This window comes from Pipistrellus hanaki (genome assembly GCF_964339955.1).
Source record: "Pipistrellus hanaki genome assembly, chromosome: 3".
Classification (NCBI taxonomy): Eukaryota; Metazoa; Chordata; class Mammalia; order Chiroptera; family Vespertilionidae; genus Pipistrellus; species Pipistrellus hanaki.
The window spans coordinates 122924306-122943277 of NC_140505.1; the positions used below are offsets into that span (position 1 = coordinate 122924306).

The 18972-nt window shown below is 34.7% G+C and overlaps 1 protein-coding gene across 10 annotated transcripts in view; it reads right to left on the reverse strand.

Moving 5' to 3' along the window:
- The window catches only part of NAV3 (neuron navigator 3), a 774341-nt gene that overhangs the window by 65689 nt on the left and 689680 nt on the right, over nucleotides 1-18972 (reverse strand). For all 10 annotated transcript variants that reach the window (XM_084876277.1, XM_084876279.1, XM_084876278.1 and 7 more), the window contains 6 exons: nucleotides 16233-16274; nucleotides 14565-14725; nucleotides 12864-13052; nucleotides 9564-9616; nucleotides 3314-3337; nucleotides 534-611 (listed from right to left, as the gene is read on the reverse strand). In XM_084876277.1, coding sequence (XP_084732403.1) covers nucleotides 534-611; nucleotides 3314-3337; nucleotides 9564-9616; nucleotides 12864-13052; nucleotides 14565-14725; nucleotides 16233-16274 — 547 coding nt within the window. The remainder of the gene's footprint in view (nucleotides 1-533; nucleotides 612-3313; nucleotides 3338-9563; nucleotides 9617-12863; nucleotides 13053-14564; nucleotides 14726-16232; nucleotides 16275-18972) is intronic.

Here is an 18972-nt window from a genome sequence, read left to right on the forward strand (position 1 = left end):
TGTCCTCTGCTGCTTAAACTATGAGAAAGGCTGCCCAGGTTGTTGAGAGAAATATATCTCACTGACAATACAGCTAAGATATCCAAAATTAGACCTAAGTTAGAAAGAACGAATGCTTATCTAATTGTCTAATGAATTGCACTGAAGGAGGCAAGCAGGGCACATGCATTTTTTATCTTTCAAAGTTAATCTCTATCAACACCTGATAATATTGTGGCTTGAGAAAGTCTTATGTATGGGGAGTGATAAAAATAAGAAACAAGAAAAGAAATAACCATTGCTACTGTTACTAATACTTCCAACCTTATAAGAAACAAAAAACCATGTCAACCACAGTATGAATCCTTATCAATTTGGGTTTATATTTTACTACTCAATGTACAGAAAAGTTTGACTTTATATGCGTTCTACAGTTTAGTGACTTAAGTCTGTATAAATTTTGACATTCCAGGGTGTAAATCTGTTACTAAAATGATCTTATTTAATATCTAAAAGTATGTTTTAACATATCATAAAAATCAAAAGTGACTTACATTTGCTGAAAGCTGAGATGTGAGGGTAGCCACTTTTTCTTGAGATGCAACCAACTCTCTCCGCAGTTTATGAATTTGCTGAATGTAATTAAAAAAAATCAATTCAATATGCCAGCAGATTTTTACGTAAAACTAAAATTCAATCCAAGCAAGCAAAGCAAATATTATAGTTAGCTCCTTCTACCCCCACTGTATCAGTAGCAATTTCTAAAAATTAAAGAAATGTGAATACTGGCTGCACAGTAACCAGCAAAAGCCAGTGATCAGAAGAGGGATAAGTGCCTATGTCAAAGCAGGGACTCTGATCTGCCAAGTAAGGCATGCTTATTTGTTCTATTTGCCATCCTTGCCTGACTCAAGAATCAGTTTACTCTTTATTGATTCTTAAAAGAAATTTACAGTAATAAAATTCAGGTAGTAAAATCTATTATTTTTAAAAATTAAAGATACATATATATATATGTTTTTGGGGTCTTTTGAGAGAAAAGCACTCCGTGTTATTTTTCTATCAGTTTTTTTTTTTGCATGTTTATTTTAATTTTATGTTTGGCGACTTCTCAGAGATAGAGAAACCCTGCAGTCACTGAAAGCTGGTTCTAACTCAACATTTAATGATCCCATATTTGAAAATAATTTATTGGCTGGAGTTTTAATGGCTAAGACTCATCCCAAATCTTGATTTTAATATCCTTTATTAAGTTACTAAAAAAGGCTTTATAGATTATCCATAGTTTAAAAATAAGAGAAAAATCAGTAATACTGTACAAACTTCACATAATAAAAGGCTAATATGCAAATTGACCGAATGGTTGAATGACTGGTCGCTATGACACACAACGACCACGAGGGGACAGACACTCAATGCAAGAGCTGCCCCTTGGTGGTCAGCCAGACTGGGCTCATGGCTGGTGAGAGCAGTGGTGTGGCTGTAGCCTCTCCCTCCTCTGTGACAGTGCCAAGGATATCTGACTGCTGGCTTAGGCCTGATCCCTGCGGGGAGCAGGACTACGCCATCAGCCAGACATCTCCCAAGGGCTCCCGGACTGTGAGATGGCACAGGCCAGGCTGAGACCCCCCACTGCCCTGCCCCACAGTGCATGAATTTCATGCATTGGGCCTCTGGTAACTACATAAAACAACAAAAATAAACATGCAAAAATGTTTTCCATCTCAGTTAAGTTCACCCTTGAATAAAACTGAACCAGAAAACTAGAAGAATATATGAAATTATATTTAACACTTTAAGCACTTTCACAGTTTAACCTGCATGTCTCATGTTACCATGAAATATAAAGTGATTCATAAAAGCAAAGCATTTATACGTAAACAAGTAAACTTCTGGTCTCAAGGGATTGCAGTTTTTTAAATGCCAAATAGTCTGATGCTTCCCATTTTTACAAAAAACACGTCTTTGGTTGTATTTGGACTTTTGGAATATTGCCTCAGTTTGAAAGAGAATTCTTGACACAGTTCATAACTTGTCTTTTTCCTTTTTTCCCTCTTCACATTCTATTTTTATGGAGAAGAAATGGCGGTCAATATTGAGAGACTAAAAAAGAAGTGAGCTGGAAGCTGGAAGCAGAGATAGAAGACTTTTTATAATTTCAGAAAATGCAATTCCTTTCAACTCCTGTTTTTTTAAAAAGAGAAACATCCCAGCCCCAATTAACTTTTGCGTTACATTCCTATGATGATGACCAAATAGTCTCAGAAATCAAAGAATCTATATTGTTCTTAAACCAAATTCAAAGAAGCTTTCTCAAATTAACAGTCTCTATTAGATGATACTCTAAATTATTTTTTTAAACAACCATGTCTCATTCTGGGACATAAATGATAAAAGGAAGTTGGATAATTACTAATAAGGCATTTTTATATTTCAGTAGCTATATTATAATCAATGTTAGAAGCCTTGCTATGTACATACAATGCAAATAAAAATGTGTTGTTGTTGTTTTTTTAAAAACCATCATAACTTTTCTGGTCTAGCAATTAAAAAGATCAAACTGGCATAATCAATACTTTTTCAGTATTTTGAAGCACATCACAAATTTTATATTAAAGGTTAATAAAATATGACTTCAAAGGAAAGGGTTCCTTTGTAGAGACTATTGTCAAGACATTTATTTTCTCTGTGGTCTGATTGCCTCAGTGTAAGGCAATCAAATAGTCATTACTGTACCTTGAATAAAGGCCTAATTACAGCCCTCCTGCTCTTCTTGGCCAACACAACTCTTAAACAAAGAGACAGAAAAAGTACATTCTCTCCAGGTTGAATTCTGATTTGTATGTGATTGCAAGGAAGTGTGACTTCTGAAATGTATAGACAGAAAGTACAGGCAGCAAAATCCTGGCACCAGCGAGATAGGCTGGGATGCTGGCAGCCTGCGTTGCAGAGGTCTGCAGCTCAAGATTCAATAGTTTCCTCAATCCTATGCAGTTAGTTTTATAGGCTGTGGGGGGAAAGAGACTAATAAAATAGAAAGACTGCACACTCATTCATCCATCAAAGATTTTATGAGTGCTTACTACTAGACACAATTTATTAGCTAAGACTCCAATCTATAATGTGAGAGGCAAGTTTGCTTCTAAACACTGCCTTTCATTTTCTTTTATGAGGAAATATCCAAGACCTTTTATCAACTACTTCAGCTATTTGTATCCATAACCCGAGGGGTATGCTATTGTAACAGAGCCCTCTAGTGGGAGAAAACCTTATTTCAGCATAAATGGATACTATTGTAGAAAAAAAAAAAAAAAAAAGGCAACAAGCTTTTTACCTCTGAATGAGCCTTTTCTTCAGCCTGAAAAAGAGAAATGCAAAAATATATATGTATTATAAATAATGCTGATTCATTTCACATGTAAGAGTAAAATAATTATACTTTGTATTTAAAATATTATGATCTAACAAGAACATAGTAAAATGCATAATATTAGAACAGTAAGAACAGGGACCTTTAGAATTACAAGTGAATATTTATTTATACATAAGCCATGTAGTATTTTAAAATATAGTTTATTTGACTTATGGATATATAATATTCCTTAAAAGCAAAGGATAAAATTGAGATAGTATTGCTCTGAGACCCAGACCAAAAACATAATAGCTGTAAAATTATACTCTACAAAAATAGGTTAAAATGCTGGATGTTTAAAATTCAGATTATAGGATGCAGACTCCATAAAATTATAGGGATGTGCAGCCAAGTTTTAGGAGTTCTAATTTTATTCTGTGATTGACAGATCATAAAGAATGCCCAATAAAGCTGCAGGAAAAAAATAGTGACCTCTACTGATAACCACAGAAATTGGGTCTTTAGTTTTTATTTTCTTTTAGTTTTCCTAATCACTGTTAATTGTATGTATTTGGCTGCAAGTCAGAAAAACACTGAGAGGTCCAGGGTTAAGGTGGTGATCGAAGCGGCTGAGGAACATCAGTTCCTGTAGATTAGGGATGTCGAACTCAATCAGAGAAGGGGCCAAAATCTAAAATCCAGCCTAAATCGCGGGCCGAATGGTTTACTGAACAGTCATAAACTGACAATGTCATAAACTGACAGCGGAGTGCAGTGATGACAGCTCAGTGCGGGCCACATTGCAAGGCCTGGCGGGCTGGATTTGGCCCGCGGGCCTTGTGTTTGACACATGTGCTGTAGATGATGCAAAGGAGGATTGCGGCAGAAACTGGCGGTGTGTGTGTGTTTGGCTTTAGGAGTCTTCTTTACAGAAGACTCGCCCCTCTGCTTTTCTTCTCTGTGCTGGGCTGCAAAATGCCAATGTATGAATTGTGTGCACCGTTACATTTGGGAAGCTCTCTCATCCTGGAAAAAGCTGGAGAATGCATAATACTGCTGAACAGCACAATTCTGCTTATTGCTTTGAGCAGATCCAAAGCTGTCTCTTTTTGGGGTACTGCCTGATGAATTGACGCAGACAATACCTGAACCATTTTTTATATCTTCTTTTCTTTCAGAAAACATAAAGCACAACAAAGCATTTTAAACATCAAAATATTTTTATGTGTAAGCATCTTTTGAGTTCCGTCTTTCCTATATTTCTCTGCTCTTAAAAAATAATTTATAGTTAGTAATATAGTGGTAAATTAGAAGAGTGGTTAAATATTAGAATCTTAATAGCCTTTATAAGAAAATTGTTTTAATAATAAATGCTAACATAAAGCTTGAATATTTACATCTCAACTTTAAATTTTTAAGTAAAAACATTTTTAAATTTATTAATGTCAAGGTTTCATATAAGTTTGGTTTCTCAATCATAACTAGGGAAGGAATTTTAAAATAAAAATTTCATAAAATCAATAGAAAGCTGCAGGGGGTTTGCCATAAGATATATAACACAATTAACTATGGCTATTTGGTTTCCCTAGAACTTTGCATATTTATTGCCAGTTTATTCTGCCCAAATCCTGCTTCAAGGCTTGCAAAGACTATGGAAAACATATTCAATAAATAACTTGTGTATTTCAAACCATCAATGTATTCTATATTTTATAAATAGTCAAGAAGTGGTCATTTTTTTTTCCATTAAACATGCCCAGGATAAGTTACATATACTAGTTATAAGGGTAATTATTACTTATTAATTCTTTATATACTGTATATGATGACTTTTCTCATTGCTGACTTTTCAAAATTATATTTTGTTTTAATATTCAATTTCTTTCCTACAGTTGGCTGTTAATACTGGTTAGGTGTTATTATAAAGTTGAATCAATGAATCAGAATATTAATTTTTTTCAGTGGGTTAGGCATGGCATGCTATTACTTTTCATTTTAAACATTGATTTTAAAGCAAGCCCAATATACTGAAGAATGATAAACATTATAAATACCTTACCTAAACAATATATGAGATTATTCATTATTCTGTAAGTCATTGTTTGGCCATTCATTCATCCATTCAAATTTACAAATTAAAATATATACATATTTACTTTAGTATTAGCTGTGTCTTAGTAAGAAATGTTAAAGGGATCTACAATAAACTAAACATGGCCCTTGGTCTTATTATACCAACAAAAATTAGGCTCCAAGAACAAATCAGGCTCAATAAAGTTTTTAATATACAGTATAACTATCAGAAAACAACTATTGGAAAGTGTAAATGCATTACAGGTTCAGGCATATGAAGAATAAAAAGGTTCTGAGACCTGAAGATAAAATAGCATAGCTTCCTAGGCTATCTTTTATTATTTTCTCACTTTCCATAAGTACATGGATAATGAGGATTTTTGCTTTCCAATGAGAAATCCATAGCACAATAATAACAGCCAAGCTCAACTTCAGGAAGAAAAGAAAAGGAGGTGGAGACTGAGACTGGCCTGAAAGCACGTACCAATATCCAAAGGGGATGAGCCAGGGGACTGTACCCCTGGAGGAATTTCATCTCAGTGTTTTTAAATATTTTAGTATTTTTTAAATTATTATTATTATTTTTAATTTTTAAGTGAAAACTCCAATTTCACGGTGTTGGTTTGGATTAAAAAACAAGAACATGAAGGCAATAACTTGGCAGATCAGACTGGGCCTCTTATTTGTAATGAGTTTGCAAGCCCCCAGAATATTTCGACTCAGGAATTCTAGAAGGTTATTTACATACTTTATAACAAGATACATATGAAAAATTTCCGCAGCTATAATTGGTAGAGGTTTTAATAGAGCTACGTGTGAAGAAATAATTCTTCCAATGGGATTTGTTAGATTGCTGATTTTACAGGTAAAGTTTCTTTCCAACAAGCCATCTTTGTTAGTGTGTTTTAATATTTTAAGGCAAAATATGTAATTCCATAAATTGCATAAATGAGATCATTACAGTAAACATGGTTTATACCCATGTTTAATATGAGCAGTATTTTACCTAATAGTTCTTGCAAAAAAGGAATTTTTTTCTTCCTGAACACCAATTCTTCTCCCCTCCCCCTCCCATTTAAAAAAATATATATATTTTGTTGATTTTTTACAGAGAGGAAGGGAGAGAGAGAGAGAGCTAGAAACACTGATGATGAGAGAGAAACATTGACCAGCTGCCTCCTGCACACCCCGCACAGGGGATGTGCCCCGAACCAATGTACATGCCCCTGACTGGAATCGAACCTAGGACCTTTCAGTCTGCAGACCAACGCTCTACCGCTGAGCCAAACCGGTTTCGGCTCCCTCCCATTTTTTAATTTATTGAAATGACACTGGTTAACAAATTATATGTGTTTCAAGTGCACAATTCTATAACACATCATCTATATTAAATACTAATTATTTTACAAAGGAACACCATGTACAGTTGTGTTAGTTGTGCAGTGCATACTTCAAATGATACAATTACATGGACTATGATATAAATGGTGCTTTCTAGAACTACACAATCAACAACATTTTGTGATTCATGGTATACAATGTCCCTGGTCTTCTCTAATTACTTCAGAAAAACCATGGAAAGCTCTGTCTACTGTTTTCCAACTTTAATTTATAGGTATAGTCCAAAGAAATTTAGCAACTTGCCTGATGCCACATAATAATTACTCATATAGACAGGCAAGAATGCAAATCAACAGAATATTTACCCACAGTCCTTAAGAAGGCATAGAAATAATGACAAATTGCCTTTTCATTTCCTATTTGAAAAGCACTTCCACAGATATTTTATCATTGTCGATTAAATCTCAATGCATAGTAAGGAGGGTAGAAAGAAAATAACTCCTCATGATCTTTAATTTTTCTGTTTATTAATTCTCCAAATATGCATTGTTTTATTACAGGTTACTTATTAATTCAAGTATATAATTTACATAATTTCTAATAGAACCATTTAAATTTACTAATTTCCTAATAATATCACCTTCTCATGTGGCTTGATCACCTAATCATGTGGCTTTTCACAATTAACACCAGGACCCAATTCATCTCTAAATGTTGGCCAATAAATATGTGTATATAGTCTCTTTATTTTCATCTCTGTTCACATTTCATATTGCACTCTTTTTTAAAAAAATATATTTTATTGATTTTTTACAGAGAGGAAGGGAGAGAGATAGAGTTAGAAACATCGATGAGAGAGAGTCATCGATCAGCTGCCTAATGCACACCCCCTACTGGGGATATGCCTGCAACCAAGGTACATGCCCTTGACCGGAATCGAACCCAGGACCCTTCAGTCCCCAAGCCAACGCTCTATCCATTGAGCCAAACCGGTTTCGGCTCATATTGCACTCTTAATACTTCTCATTTATGTTTACTAACTTAAATGAGAAGCATTTTTTAAATGTACTTCCTCTGTTCCCAATAAACCTGCAATACCCAATATAGTAGCTTCTTGACATATATGCTTTTTTAAGTTTAATAAAATTTAAAAAATTGCCTCTGCTGTCACAAGAGACACACTTTATATATCTAATAGTTATATATGGCTATTAGACAGTGCAGTTATAGAACAGTTTATTACCACAGAAGATCTATTGGACTCTGGTATACACTTATTAGTCATCTGTTTTCTTCGACCCAGGCTCTTTTTAATTTTGAGTTTTTCTTATGTTTCACGAAGGTAGTTTTTTCCAAATGTTGCTACACAATATTTAAAATTTGTGTGTATTTAAAATCTCTCTATATAAAAGGCTAACATGCAAAGTGTCCCCACAGGAGTTCAGCCAGGAGACTGGAAGTTCTATCGCTATGACGTTCACTGACCACCAGGGGGTGGTGCAGAACAAAGAAAGGCTCCAGTGAGCAGCTGGAAGGCCCCAACTGGGCCTGATCACTGGCCAGGCCTAGGGATCCTACTCATGCACAAATTTTATGCACTGGGCCTCTAGTATGATTATAATGATGCTGCATCTTTTCATGTTAAATAGAGACTTTAGTTGCAATGGCTTCAGTTAGAATATATCTTCCTTATAAGTAGTGGCATTGGCTCAATAGGAGGAATACTAACTCTTAACATATTCCGCTTAGGCATTTTTCCCAATACATTTTCACATTTCTCACTTCTTTACCTAGTTGCTTAACCCAGTCAATTTATTTAAACACTAATATTGATTTCTTCAGTTACAGAATCTATTGACAATTTTAATCACTAAAAGGAGAAATGATAAGAAAAAAATATTGTCTCTGCAGGTGATAGTCTAATTTTGAGTAAATATGTAAAGCAATAAATATTAAAATGAATTTATAAAAAGAGGGACATAACATTTAAACCTAACAAAAATGAGTGGGGGAAAAAAATCAGTATTTCCCTTAATGTTTAATTGCTCAGTTAACAGCCAAGGCTATGAACTTTTTATGAACCTTTCAATGCTGGATTAATAATTATTCATACTACTCAAGTCTCAGTGAAATTCAGTAAGTTAAATATACCTCCCTCTTACCTAGGCATGAAAGAACCCTCCTATAAAAATAAAATCCTAAAGACTATTTAAGAAATATTAAATTATGTTAAGTAGACAGAAAACTCACCTTGGTAAAAATAAAATATAATTTCCCATATTGGGAAAATGAGTTGACAAATTGGCATTTCTCTCTTAAGAAATAAAGTTTTGAAAATTATATCATATTTCAGAAGTTTATAAAAAAATATCTAAGCTTCTGAAGCCTTTACTCTTTGGTATAATATTTTCAAAAAGATAAACTTTAAAAATACTATTAAAAAATACCATAGAACAATGCAATGATCGGTCACAGCTCAGGGAACCACACCAGGAAAACGACTCAATATTATAAAGTTATGGTAGAGCATACTACATGATTTCAGGGACTCCAAGTTATACCCTAACAGGTTTTGTGAAATTCAGTTTTCCTTCCATAAATGGATTATAATGAGCACACAAAAGTCAAGTGGAAGCTCAGGGAAGTGGACCACAGAAGAGCTATTACAGTACTTGCCAGCTTATCGGGTATGCAGTAGCTTAGAGTATTTCACTTACAGCCCTTGTTTCACTACACAACTTCTATGTAAATGTCAGTCTATTTAATCATGTGTATGCTTGGCATAGGCAGAAGCTCCTTTTTAACAGCCAATACTTACTGTAGAGTAAAGAGAAGAAGTGCTGGACACCAGTGATAACGAAGAGCCATGAACTGGGGAAAACAAAAGAGAACAAGAGGAAAATTGAAAACTCTGTTCTTTCAAAAGAACAGAGAAATAAAATCATAACTGCTAGATGAAAGAATCCAAGAATAAGTCTGTTGTCATTTTTTTTTGTACATAAAATGTTGAGACATGGAAAGAGTGCATACCTACCCCTAAAGTAACTTATTTATCATGTTATAGAGGAAATGCTTTGCACTTATTGAAAACTATAGTAAACACCTGCAGATTCAATAATCAAAAAAGAATAAAAACCTGAATTACAGTTGCCATAAACTTTAAAACTTTAAATAACTTCATGTATTTGATTTGATTTTTATACAACAAAAACACATTTTCAATATTTTTCTCCATGTACTTTCAAGCAAGTAATCATTTTATCCAGTTTGCTAGTTCATTATTTCTGATGAGGTGATTATGATTTTTCAAATGGAGAATTATTGTCTTTTTAATTTTAGTGATAGAAAAATACTTTTTATTTCAAGGTGGTGTCTTACTGAAATTAAGAATGGGAATTGCATGGTGTTTCTTATCCAGGTATATCAAAACACTGTCTCAATTAACAGAGTGCTGTATACATCTGCGCACCCAACATCTACCCTAATAGAGTAATATGCAAATTGACCATCACTCTGCTGCACAAGCCACACCCAGCAGCCACACCCACCAGCCAATCAGAGTGAGCATGCAAATTAACCCGGCAAAGATGGGTGGTTAATTTGCATACACCAAGGGTGGGAGGAGTGAAGACTGAGACTGCATAGCAGGAAGAGGGAGGGAAAATGGAAAGCAAGGCTGCTGCAGCTGCTGGAGGGAAAGCACTGGTAGCGAGTGTAGGGCGGGACGGGGTGGGGTGGGACGAGGTGTGCAGTGGTGGAGGCAGGAGGCAGCAGTGGTGGTGGCAGCTCACGGCCTCCAAGAAGGTGGTGGAGGTGGCTGTGGGCAAGGTGGGGCGAGCGTAATGGGCAGCACCCGCCCTGCCCATCCTGCCCGCCACAGAAGGAGAGGTGAGGAGGCAGGAGAGGTGGGGGTGGTGTGAGGGAAGCCCGCTGGAAGTCTTGCAGGAATATTCCTGCAACAGGTGCCTAGTATTATATAAGCCCAAGATGTGGATAAAATTGTGCTTAATTATATTTGTAGAAAAGTCCTTCGCCTTTTTACTGTGGGATAGTATCAAGTTATTTCTGCTTACAGATCCACTAAATAAACATTAGTTGAGTACACATAATATGACAGGCGCTTGCTAGATCCTGGGACTACAAAATGAATGACACTATCCTAGGAGCTTAAAAAGAAGTAGAAAGATACACAACTAAAAAGATGATTACGATAGAGTAATATAAATATGATCGAGAGCAACGATGGGTACGACAAGAACACCTGGGAGGTGCTTACAACCTGGTCTGGAGAGGATGGGGAAAACTGCAAATGCTACCCTTCTGTGAGACCTGTGAAATGTTAGCCTTTTCTTCTCTTTTTTTTTTTTAAGCACATTCTTTCAACCTGGTATGAACTAGTGAGGTATATGAGAAAGAAGATGAACAACGAATCTGGAGGTCCATTTTCAGTTAATTTTCAGCTACTTTTGCAGTATTTCTGCCATTAACTGCATTGCTTATGATCACTTAATACTTATAGGGCTATGATCTTAGAGTCTGTGGCTAAGTTTCCTCATCTTTCACTGTGCCCATGGGATAGTGCATCATTAAACGCCCTTCTATCGCTCTAGCCCAATGATTCCTTGATTCTAGACCACAATTTAAGAATTATAATAATTCAGTATTCAATGCATAGCCATCAAAAAGCCATCTTGCCCACTCAGGCTCTTAGCCAGAAAGGCTGATTATTTAAAACTCATAAACGGAAGGCCAGAGTTTCCAGCATATGAACAGCATGCTGTTTGTAAATGAGGCACTCTAGAAATCCATCAGCATGCTTCACAATTTGTTTCTGCAGTATTGTAAGAGGCCTGCCTAGGAAGAGGGTGAAAGAACCATTTCAGAAAAGCAGAGACAACCCCCCTGGAGATTATTTATCTCTTTTTCTATCTGCATTGCGGTAATCAGGCGACTCTCAGGGTAAAATCCACTCTTTCTCACAGTGAGCTCAGTGGTTTGGTGACTATCCCAAAAGCAGTGGCATCTGTGGTGAAATGATTTAGTGCCAGCACCTTGAGCGCACAGTGGTGACCTGAAAACATGAGCTAATGTTCACAGCTGCCTGAGCTTTCAATCAGAGATACTTTAAATAAGAAGGTGGGGAGGGGACAGAGAAAGGAACAAAACTATACTTTAATTTCACCCTCATAACAAACCTGCTAAATTACAGGAGCAGAAATTAGGGGTAATAAAGTTAGGAAATTTGATCATGTTCATTCCACAAATAAATGGGTGGCCAGAGGCTTAAGCCATAGTAACTTTCAATACCTAAGTCCTTTCTTTTATACATAATTATTAAGGAATAGGAGAGTACGGACAATTTAATGTTTGATTTTATTCTAATCAATTTGAACTTCTACACTTACTTTTATTTTACCATTAACTGATATGATTTATAATGCGAGTGCCACATTTCCTTTATGAGTACTTAAAATTACTCATTAAATCAAAGAGGAAAACCACCCAGTGTTATTATCAACTTTGACATTTGAGGTTTTATAGTTTAGAAAATTATATACATTTGAAAATCAATTAAGCCTCCTAAATGTTTTTAGAAAGTGTTCATGGAGCACTTTACAACTACAAATAAATTTATTAGGACAGGTGAGAATTTCATTGCATTAAATAAGGAAATGTAACTTATAAAGCAAAAAGTGGATACAATATGAATTAAAAAGTGACATGATATAAAACTAACACAAGAGGAAGTTTCTGAGAACATGGTAGTTTCATAAGTTTTTCTGATTCTTATATCCTCTTGGCCCTTTAACAGAGATGCCAAAGTATTCACGCTGACATTTGATACGTGAGGGCAAATAATTTCTAAAATTATGTACATTTTTGCATGAGAATTTATTCTGAACCATTCTATAGTCCAGTATTAAAACAATTTCTGGCATATTTCCAAATACATAAAGAAAGAAAGTGTAATGCACACTGAAACTTCTTCAAGCTTCAGGGTTCAGCAAATAAGAGTTCACAACCTCCTTTATTTACTCTTCAGGAATTCTTGTGATGTGATAGTTTTAATCTCAGAGTTAAATAAAATAACTTCACCTTTATCTCCCTCCACACCTACCTTCTTCCATGCTGTCTCGAAAGGAGCCGGAATGGCTGATGGCACGGGGCCTTTCCTCCAGAGACGTGGCACTCCCACAGAGCTGGGAGTCATCGTAGAGGTCGAAGGAAGAGTCTTGCGCTGGGATGCTATTTGAACGCATCATGCTGGGCCCGGGAAGGTTAAATTGAGACAGATTTGTTGGACTCACTGAAAAACAAAGCACACATAGCCTGTTACTATGGGGCTTGGATGATAAAACTAGCAGGTTGATAGAAAGTGAAGACGTGATTCCGATTCTTATGGAAGCAGAAATCTACAGGGTGTCCCTATTTAAGGTAAGCCAAGAGGCTGCCTCTGAAATGGTCACTAACAGGTGGAGAGAGGCCCTCTTTTCTCTTAGCACTTCCATGAGAGCAGGATGCCAATTACTAAAGTAGTCTTAAACAAAACCAGCAAGTTACCTCTATTGTTCATGCTAGAAATACAATAACAAGACATTTTCAGTTAGCCAATGAAGAAGAGATTGTCTTCCTAGAGTCTGCAGTTTTCTTTTTAGGAAGAATATATCACTTTAATGGAAAAAGCAAAATAAAAAAAAATAAAAGAAAATATAAGAAATTTAAATTTCCCAAGCTTCCAGTCTTTGCCTAGGTCTCTTCCAGCTAAGATTCTGTTTCCCTGAGTATAGAAGAAAGGGGTTAATTCTGAATAGCTTGAAGGGTGAGCAGAAGGTCATTCAAGCTGAAGGGACCCCTGGAAGCACAAACAGATGCAGAGCACTTCCATAAAAGGATGTTTAAACATCACTCTGTATGCAGAAGAGTCCACCAAGTACATAGAACTTGGCAGTTGCACGTTGATAGTAAATCTTCTACACGATGACCCTTGCACAAGGTAGAAAACCAATCTGAACAATTGTTATCACTCGTGAGATGACAATGAGTCTTACTAGGTTTGAGATGCCTCACTGGGACTGTTATTAATCGTCAAGTTGTATCCAAAATGTATTTTAGATAGAAAAAAATTGATCTATTAAATAATAGCTGGCATGTATGTTTAGACTTCTTACATCCTTCTGTTTATACCAATGATTTTATATTTTATACAGCTGATATAAGCACAAAGTAATCCAATGGCTAAGCTAGTTAGTGATTTGTTGTTTTTTTTAAAATCATATTTATCCCAAAATTTTCCCACTGCATTAATTTAATAGAAAATTTCATATGCATTTGAGGGTTTTAACTTTAAAACAGTGAAAGAAATTACCGTGGAGTCATAAAGTCACATTTTAAAAAATATTTCTATTTTTTCTACAACTAAGATGATTAATTTTGTTATATGGGCTTTTAAATACATTTTAAAGAAAATACAAGATGCCCTACTCCTTTTGAAGTGTAAAAGAATCCCCTTGGCTTAGAGTTGGGTTTTTGGAACCGATGATTGTCTCTGCTTCTTACTTGTGGTGGGCTTTTTTTTTCAGGCCTACGCCCTTGGGACTGTAGACTGTAAAATAACAACATGTGTCAATATGTCATGAGCAACAAACTGCATAATATTTGGAAATTATTTTGTAAACAGCAAGCAATCACACGAATAAAAGTACTCTTTGGGTGCCTTTATCACTTCTTTAAGTAAATAATTTTGGGGAGAGATATAAGGGCTCCTTTGAGGGAGGTGGCGAAAGGAATGAGGTGAAATTGTCATTTTAGACTATTTTACCCAAGTTTGAGAAGTGGTATTTTCCTGTTGCAGAAGCTGACATGGCAGAAGGGGAGACCAGAGGTGACTGGCTGCCGGTGTCCTGCAGCCCGCCGGTTGAATGGGAGCGCAACCACTCTTTGCCCTCTTCTTGGTTGGCCTGCCGAGATGATGGGGTGTATCTGCAAAACAGCACAGCTGAGACACTTAAGCACATCTAAAGGGGCAAAGCAATAGCAAGAGAGGAAAGCAAGTGAGAGGAGCTTATTGTTCAGACTACACAACATTCTCAGATTGAATTGAATTATAAGTGCTTAGTTCTTCCAGATGATTTGACACCATCTGTTTGAATTTCACAGGGAGATGAAAAGATAATTTTGGAAAAAAGTATGCTTTTGTGAGATATGTAGTTGAAAATTATAAACAATGAGCAGACAGCCGAGTTAATTGAGAAGGACTCAAAAGCACAGTGCTTAGGAGGTTTCGAAAAGGATGAAACATAGACTGAAAATGGTGGACAAGGGAATTGGAGTGATTGTCATAGAAAAGCAGAGGGAATGGAACATAAATTAACAGCTCTCTTTTTTTAAGTAAAGGAAACTATTTATCTGGTTAAAATGCCACTTGACATCGTGTCTAGATTTTCTTTTTCTTAAAGAAGGAGGGAGAATGTTTTTACTTTATTAGAAAACTAGAGGCCCAGTGCACTAAATGTGTGCAAGGGGGCTCGACCCTTACAGCTGCAGCAGCTTACCTCAGCCCCCGCGGCCTTGGCTTTGTCCAGATGGCTGTCCAGAAGGACATCCAGTCTAATTAGACTATTACATTTTTATTATTATAGATTATTATTATAGATACACTATAGAACAGAGTCTTAAAATTGACTAATTGCAAGCTGTTTGCTATTGCTAAGGAACTGGAGATAAAAGAGATACTGTAAAAAACCTATTTGGATAGTACTCACTTTCACCAGAATAAGTAAATTCTTAGCACCAAAGAGCAATCAACTTTTTATGTTCATACGGTGTCATAGCTCCATTATAGTTCATTCTCCCCCTAAGATAAAAGTGTGCAATAATGGATGGGCATAAATTATATTTCTTTTTTATTTTTTATGATGAACTGAAAAGTTATTTTGAGATTATATAACACTAGACTAATATTTAAATTAATCTGATACAAGGACTCTTAAAAAACACACACAGAAATTAAAACTCTTGAATCGTTACCAAAATGATTCATTAAAAACTCATACCTAATTATAGTATTTGTCCTCTGCTAATGGAAATATATTTTTCTTGCTTCAAATTAGAGCATCTTTTCAACATTACCTGGCCACATCCATACACTATATGGGATTTGAGGTTTTGCAAGCATATGTCCCCAAGATGTAAAAGTTAAGGAAGTTAATTTTAATTTCCAAAAATGATTTCTGCATTCTACCAAAGTTGCTGCCCTCAAAGGGGTGTCTACATTAGATTTAATTTGGGTCTCATCCTCTATGAGTTTCTCTACCTGAGCGCTATCTTACCTACTCCTCAGACCTGAGAAAGGTTTAAAAGTGCTATCATCCTCAATACCAGGTGCTTCACTGCAAACAAACAAAGGGAGAGGAAGAAAGACAGCACACAAAGTTTAAGTAACAACAGAGAAAGAAAGGCAGCAATTGTGCCAAGAGAATATATATACCTTAGTCCCTTTTTGGGTAGTGTATTTCTGTCAAGTTGTATGCTGTTAAAACAAAGAAAATCCCTAAGGACATAATGTAAACAAAACTTCCAAGTTACACATCCAACAAAAATGGTTCTCTGTTTGAAATAAACAAAATAAGCTTTTTGAAACATATATTTAATGCTTAACTCTTTGGAAAAGGACTACCAAAGGTGACCAGATGTCTACTGTTGCAACACATGTGTGCTCCTTTCTAACCCATGTCCAATCAATTACAATTTAGTGACAGGCTTATTAGAACAGGTTAAATTGTATATTAGAATAATCACTCTCAATATTCTATTTACCTAACAATTTGTAGTTTTTCTCTCTCCATACCACTGACTAGACTTCTGCTATGCAAGAGAAACACAGAGGTGGAATCAAGATAAACTTGCTCTATTAAGTTAAATTGACAAGTTCTCAAGGCAGAGAAGATACAAACCTTACTTAGTATTTATTTTAGTATTAAAATTACTTTTAATAAAAATAAAGGGAGATTTATTCCTATTTTCATATAAAAGAACAAATAATATATAATGAACATCTGCTTGAAACAATGTGCCTGCCATAATTTATTTACAAGTTTTAATGAAATTACACTATGCCATTTTTTTTTTTTTGGAAATTATAAATTAGGTATTTTAAGGCTCTATGCTTTATCATTATCTATTTTAAAGAATTCTCAAAGGAATTCTCAATTGATTGTAGAAAGAGATGAAAGAATGTGTCTGGAGAAATGAGAAATGGCTTCTCTAAAAATAGAGGAAGAGGATTTCAACAATTAAATGGAACAGGTCTTGAGATTTCTGTTGCAATCTCTGGCATGTGGATAACCAAATAGTACAATTAATGTGAATTTGCAGAATTATAGCTCTCTTTCATTAGAACCTCACATGATCAAAATTAAATACACAGGATATATGCGTAATGGGATGACATAGCATGAATGAAATTTAATTCATATTGACTTGAATTTTAATCACTCAAAATCAAAGCTAAAATGTTTTCTTCTGTGTATACTCCATTATTTGGCTCTGAAATATAAAGCATCCAAAGGCATTCTAAAACTTTAATTTTATTTTTTGGGAGTGTCCTCATTAGGTAATTACCGTATTATGGAGAGGCCAGTTCTAACATATATCTTGTCTATAAAAGTTTTTTGTAGTGTGGCTAAACAAACAAACAAAAAGGAATCACACTGAACAAATACAAGAAACCTCTAAATGTGAACTACATTGTGTTAAAGCATTAATATGATTATAAGCCATTTTAAAGATTATCTTTTTCATGTGTGCAAATTTACTAAAGTTTAACATTGTAGAGGAAATTGAATATAGGCATTGTTTTGCCAATGTTATTAATGGTATAAAAATTATATGTTTATATCATGCAGAACACTTAATGAAAGACAAATTATATATATATAATTAAATTTACCAATGTAAGTTAAAACTTTAGGTATAAATATCTGTTTAAATATAAATATTAATGATTTTATAATGTAGACACATTCCACAAACCCTGAAACATCACAAACTCATATGCCTGCAAGGGCCAGGCAGGCCATGGAAATGAGTGGAGTGGGGATTTTAATCAATAAACTGAAAAGGACAGTCACCATTTGTCTAAAGCCAATAGGTGCCTGTGCAGGACAGTGAATGCCATGTTATTAGATCGGACATTTAAAGACAATCTAGAACTTTCTAAAGTTGGCTACTACTTTAAATTATTTTCCAAATTTGGTTAAGTCACATAAAGCAAAACAAACAAAACAAATATGAACTGTTATGGCCTAAGGGCTATCAATGACTAGAGTAGCTAAAGGGAAAATAAGAACTTATTGCTGGTTTGTTTATTTATTACTTTATGATATTTTATCTTCTTTTAAAGATGATAAATAGGATTTTAAACAAAAATTAAAATTTTTATGAAAAACTGAGTCAATGGTACTCGAATATGATTATCAATACAGTAGATATTGTAGATGAAAAGGTTAAGGCAGGAGCTTCTGTTTACTTCTATTACCTGTCTCTGATTACATAATCTTAGGTATTTACATTGCAGTATACTTCCAGGTATGGCATTTTGGTTCCTTTAGTGTTCTCAACATTCTACTGATTGCTTAATTGTAACTAAGCCAGCATCTCTGATAGGATCTAATTTTGTCTCAATAGATCATACACTTTTTAAATGTGCTTTGAAGGATTAGAGAAAACTACTTTCAATTTTGTTCCCAAGAAAGAAAAAGTACAACTTCTGGAGGAACTAATCAATACTTACATCATATACTATACCCATGAATGTATTTAATTTTCACAGTTTAATAGTCATCAATATATTTTACTAAGAATCAATGGCAAACATTAACTTGTTCAAAATTAATTTAAAAAGTTAATTTAGAAAAATTGTTCATCTGGATATTTCTAATATTAAAACACTCTCATTTGTAAAACTGGTCTGTTTCAATAAATAAACAACAGTTAAATATTTGCTTAAAGAGAATAAGTAACTGCCTACTTGCCAGTGCATTTGTATAGTGAAAATGTATATTGACATCTAAAATATAGATCAAACTAAAATATTAACATTGCATTTATTTTATATATATATATATATATATATATATATATATATATATATAATTTCAACTTATCATCTGGCTTAATTTGAGGGCTAGCTACATGATTACAACTAGTTGATTATTATTTTGAATTTT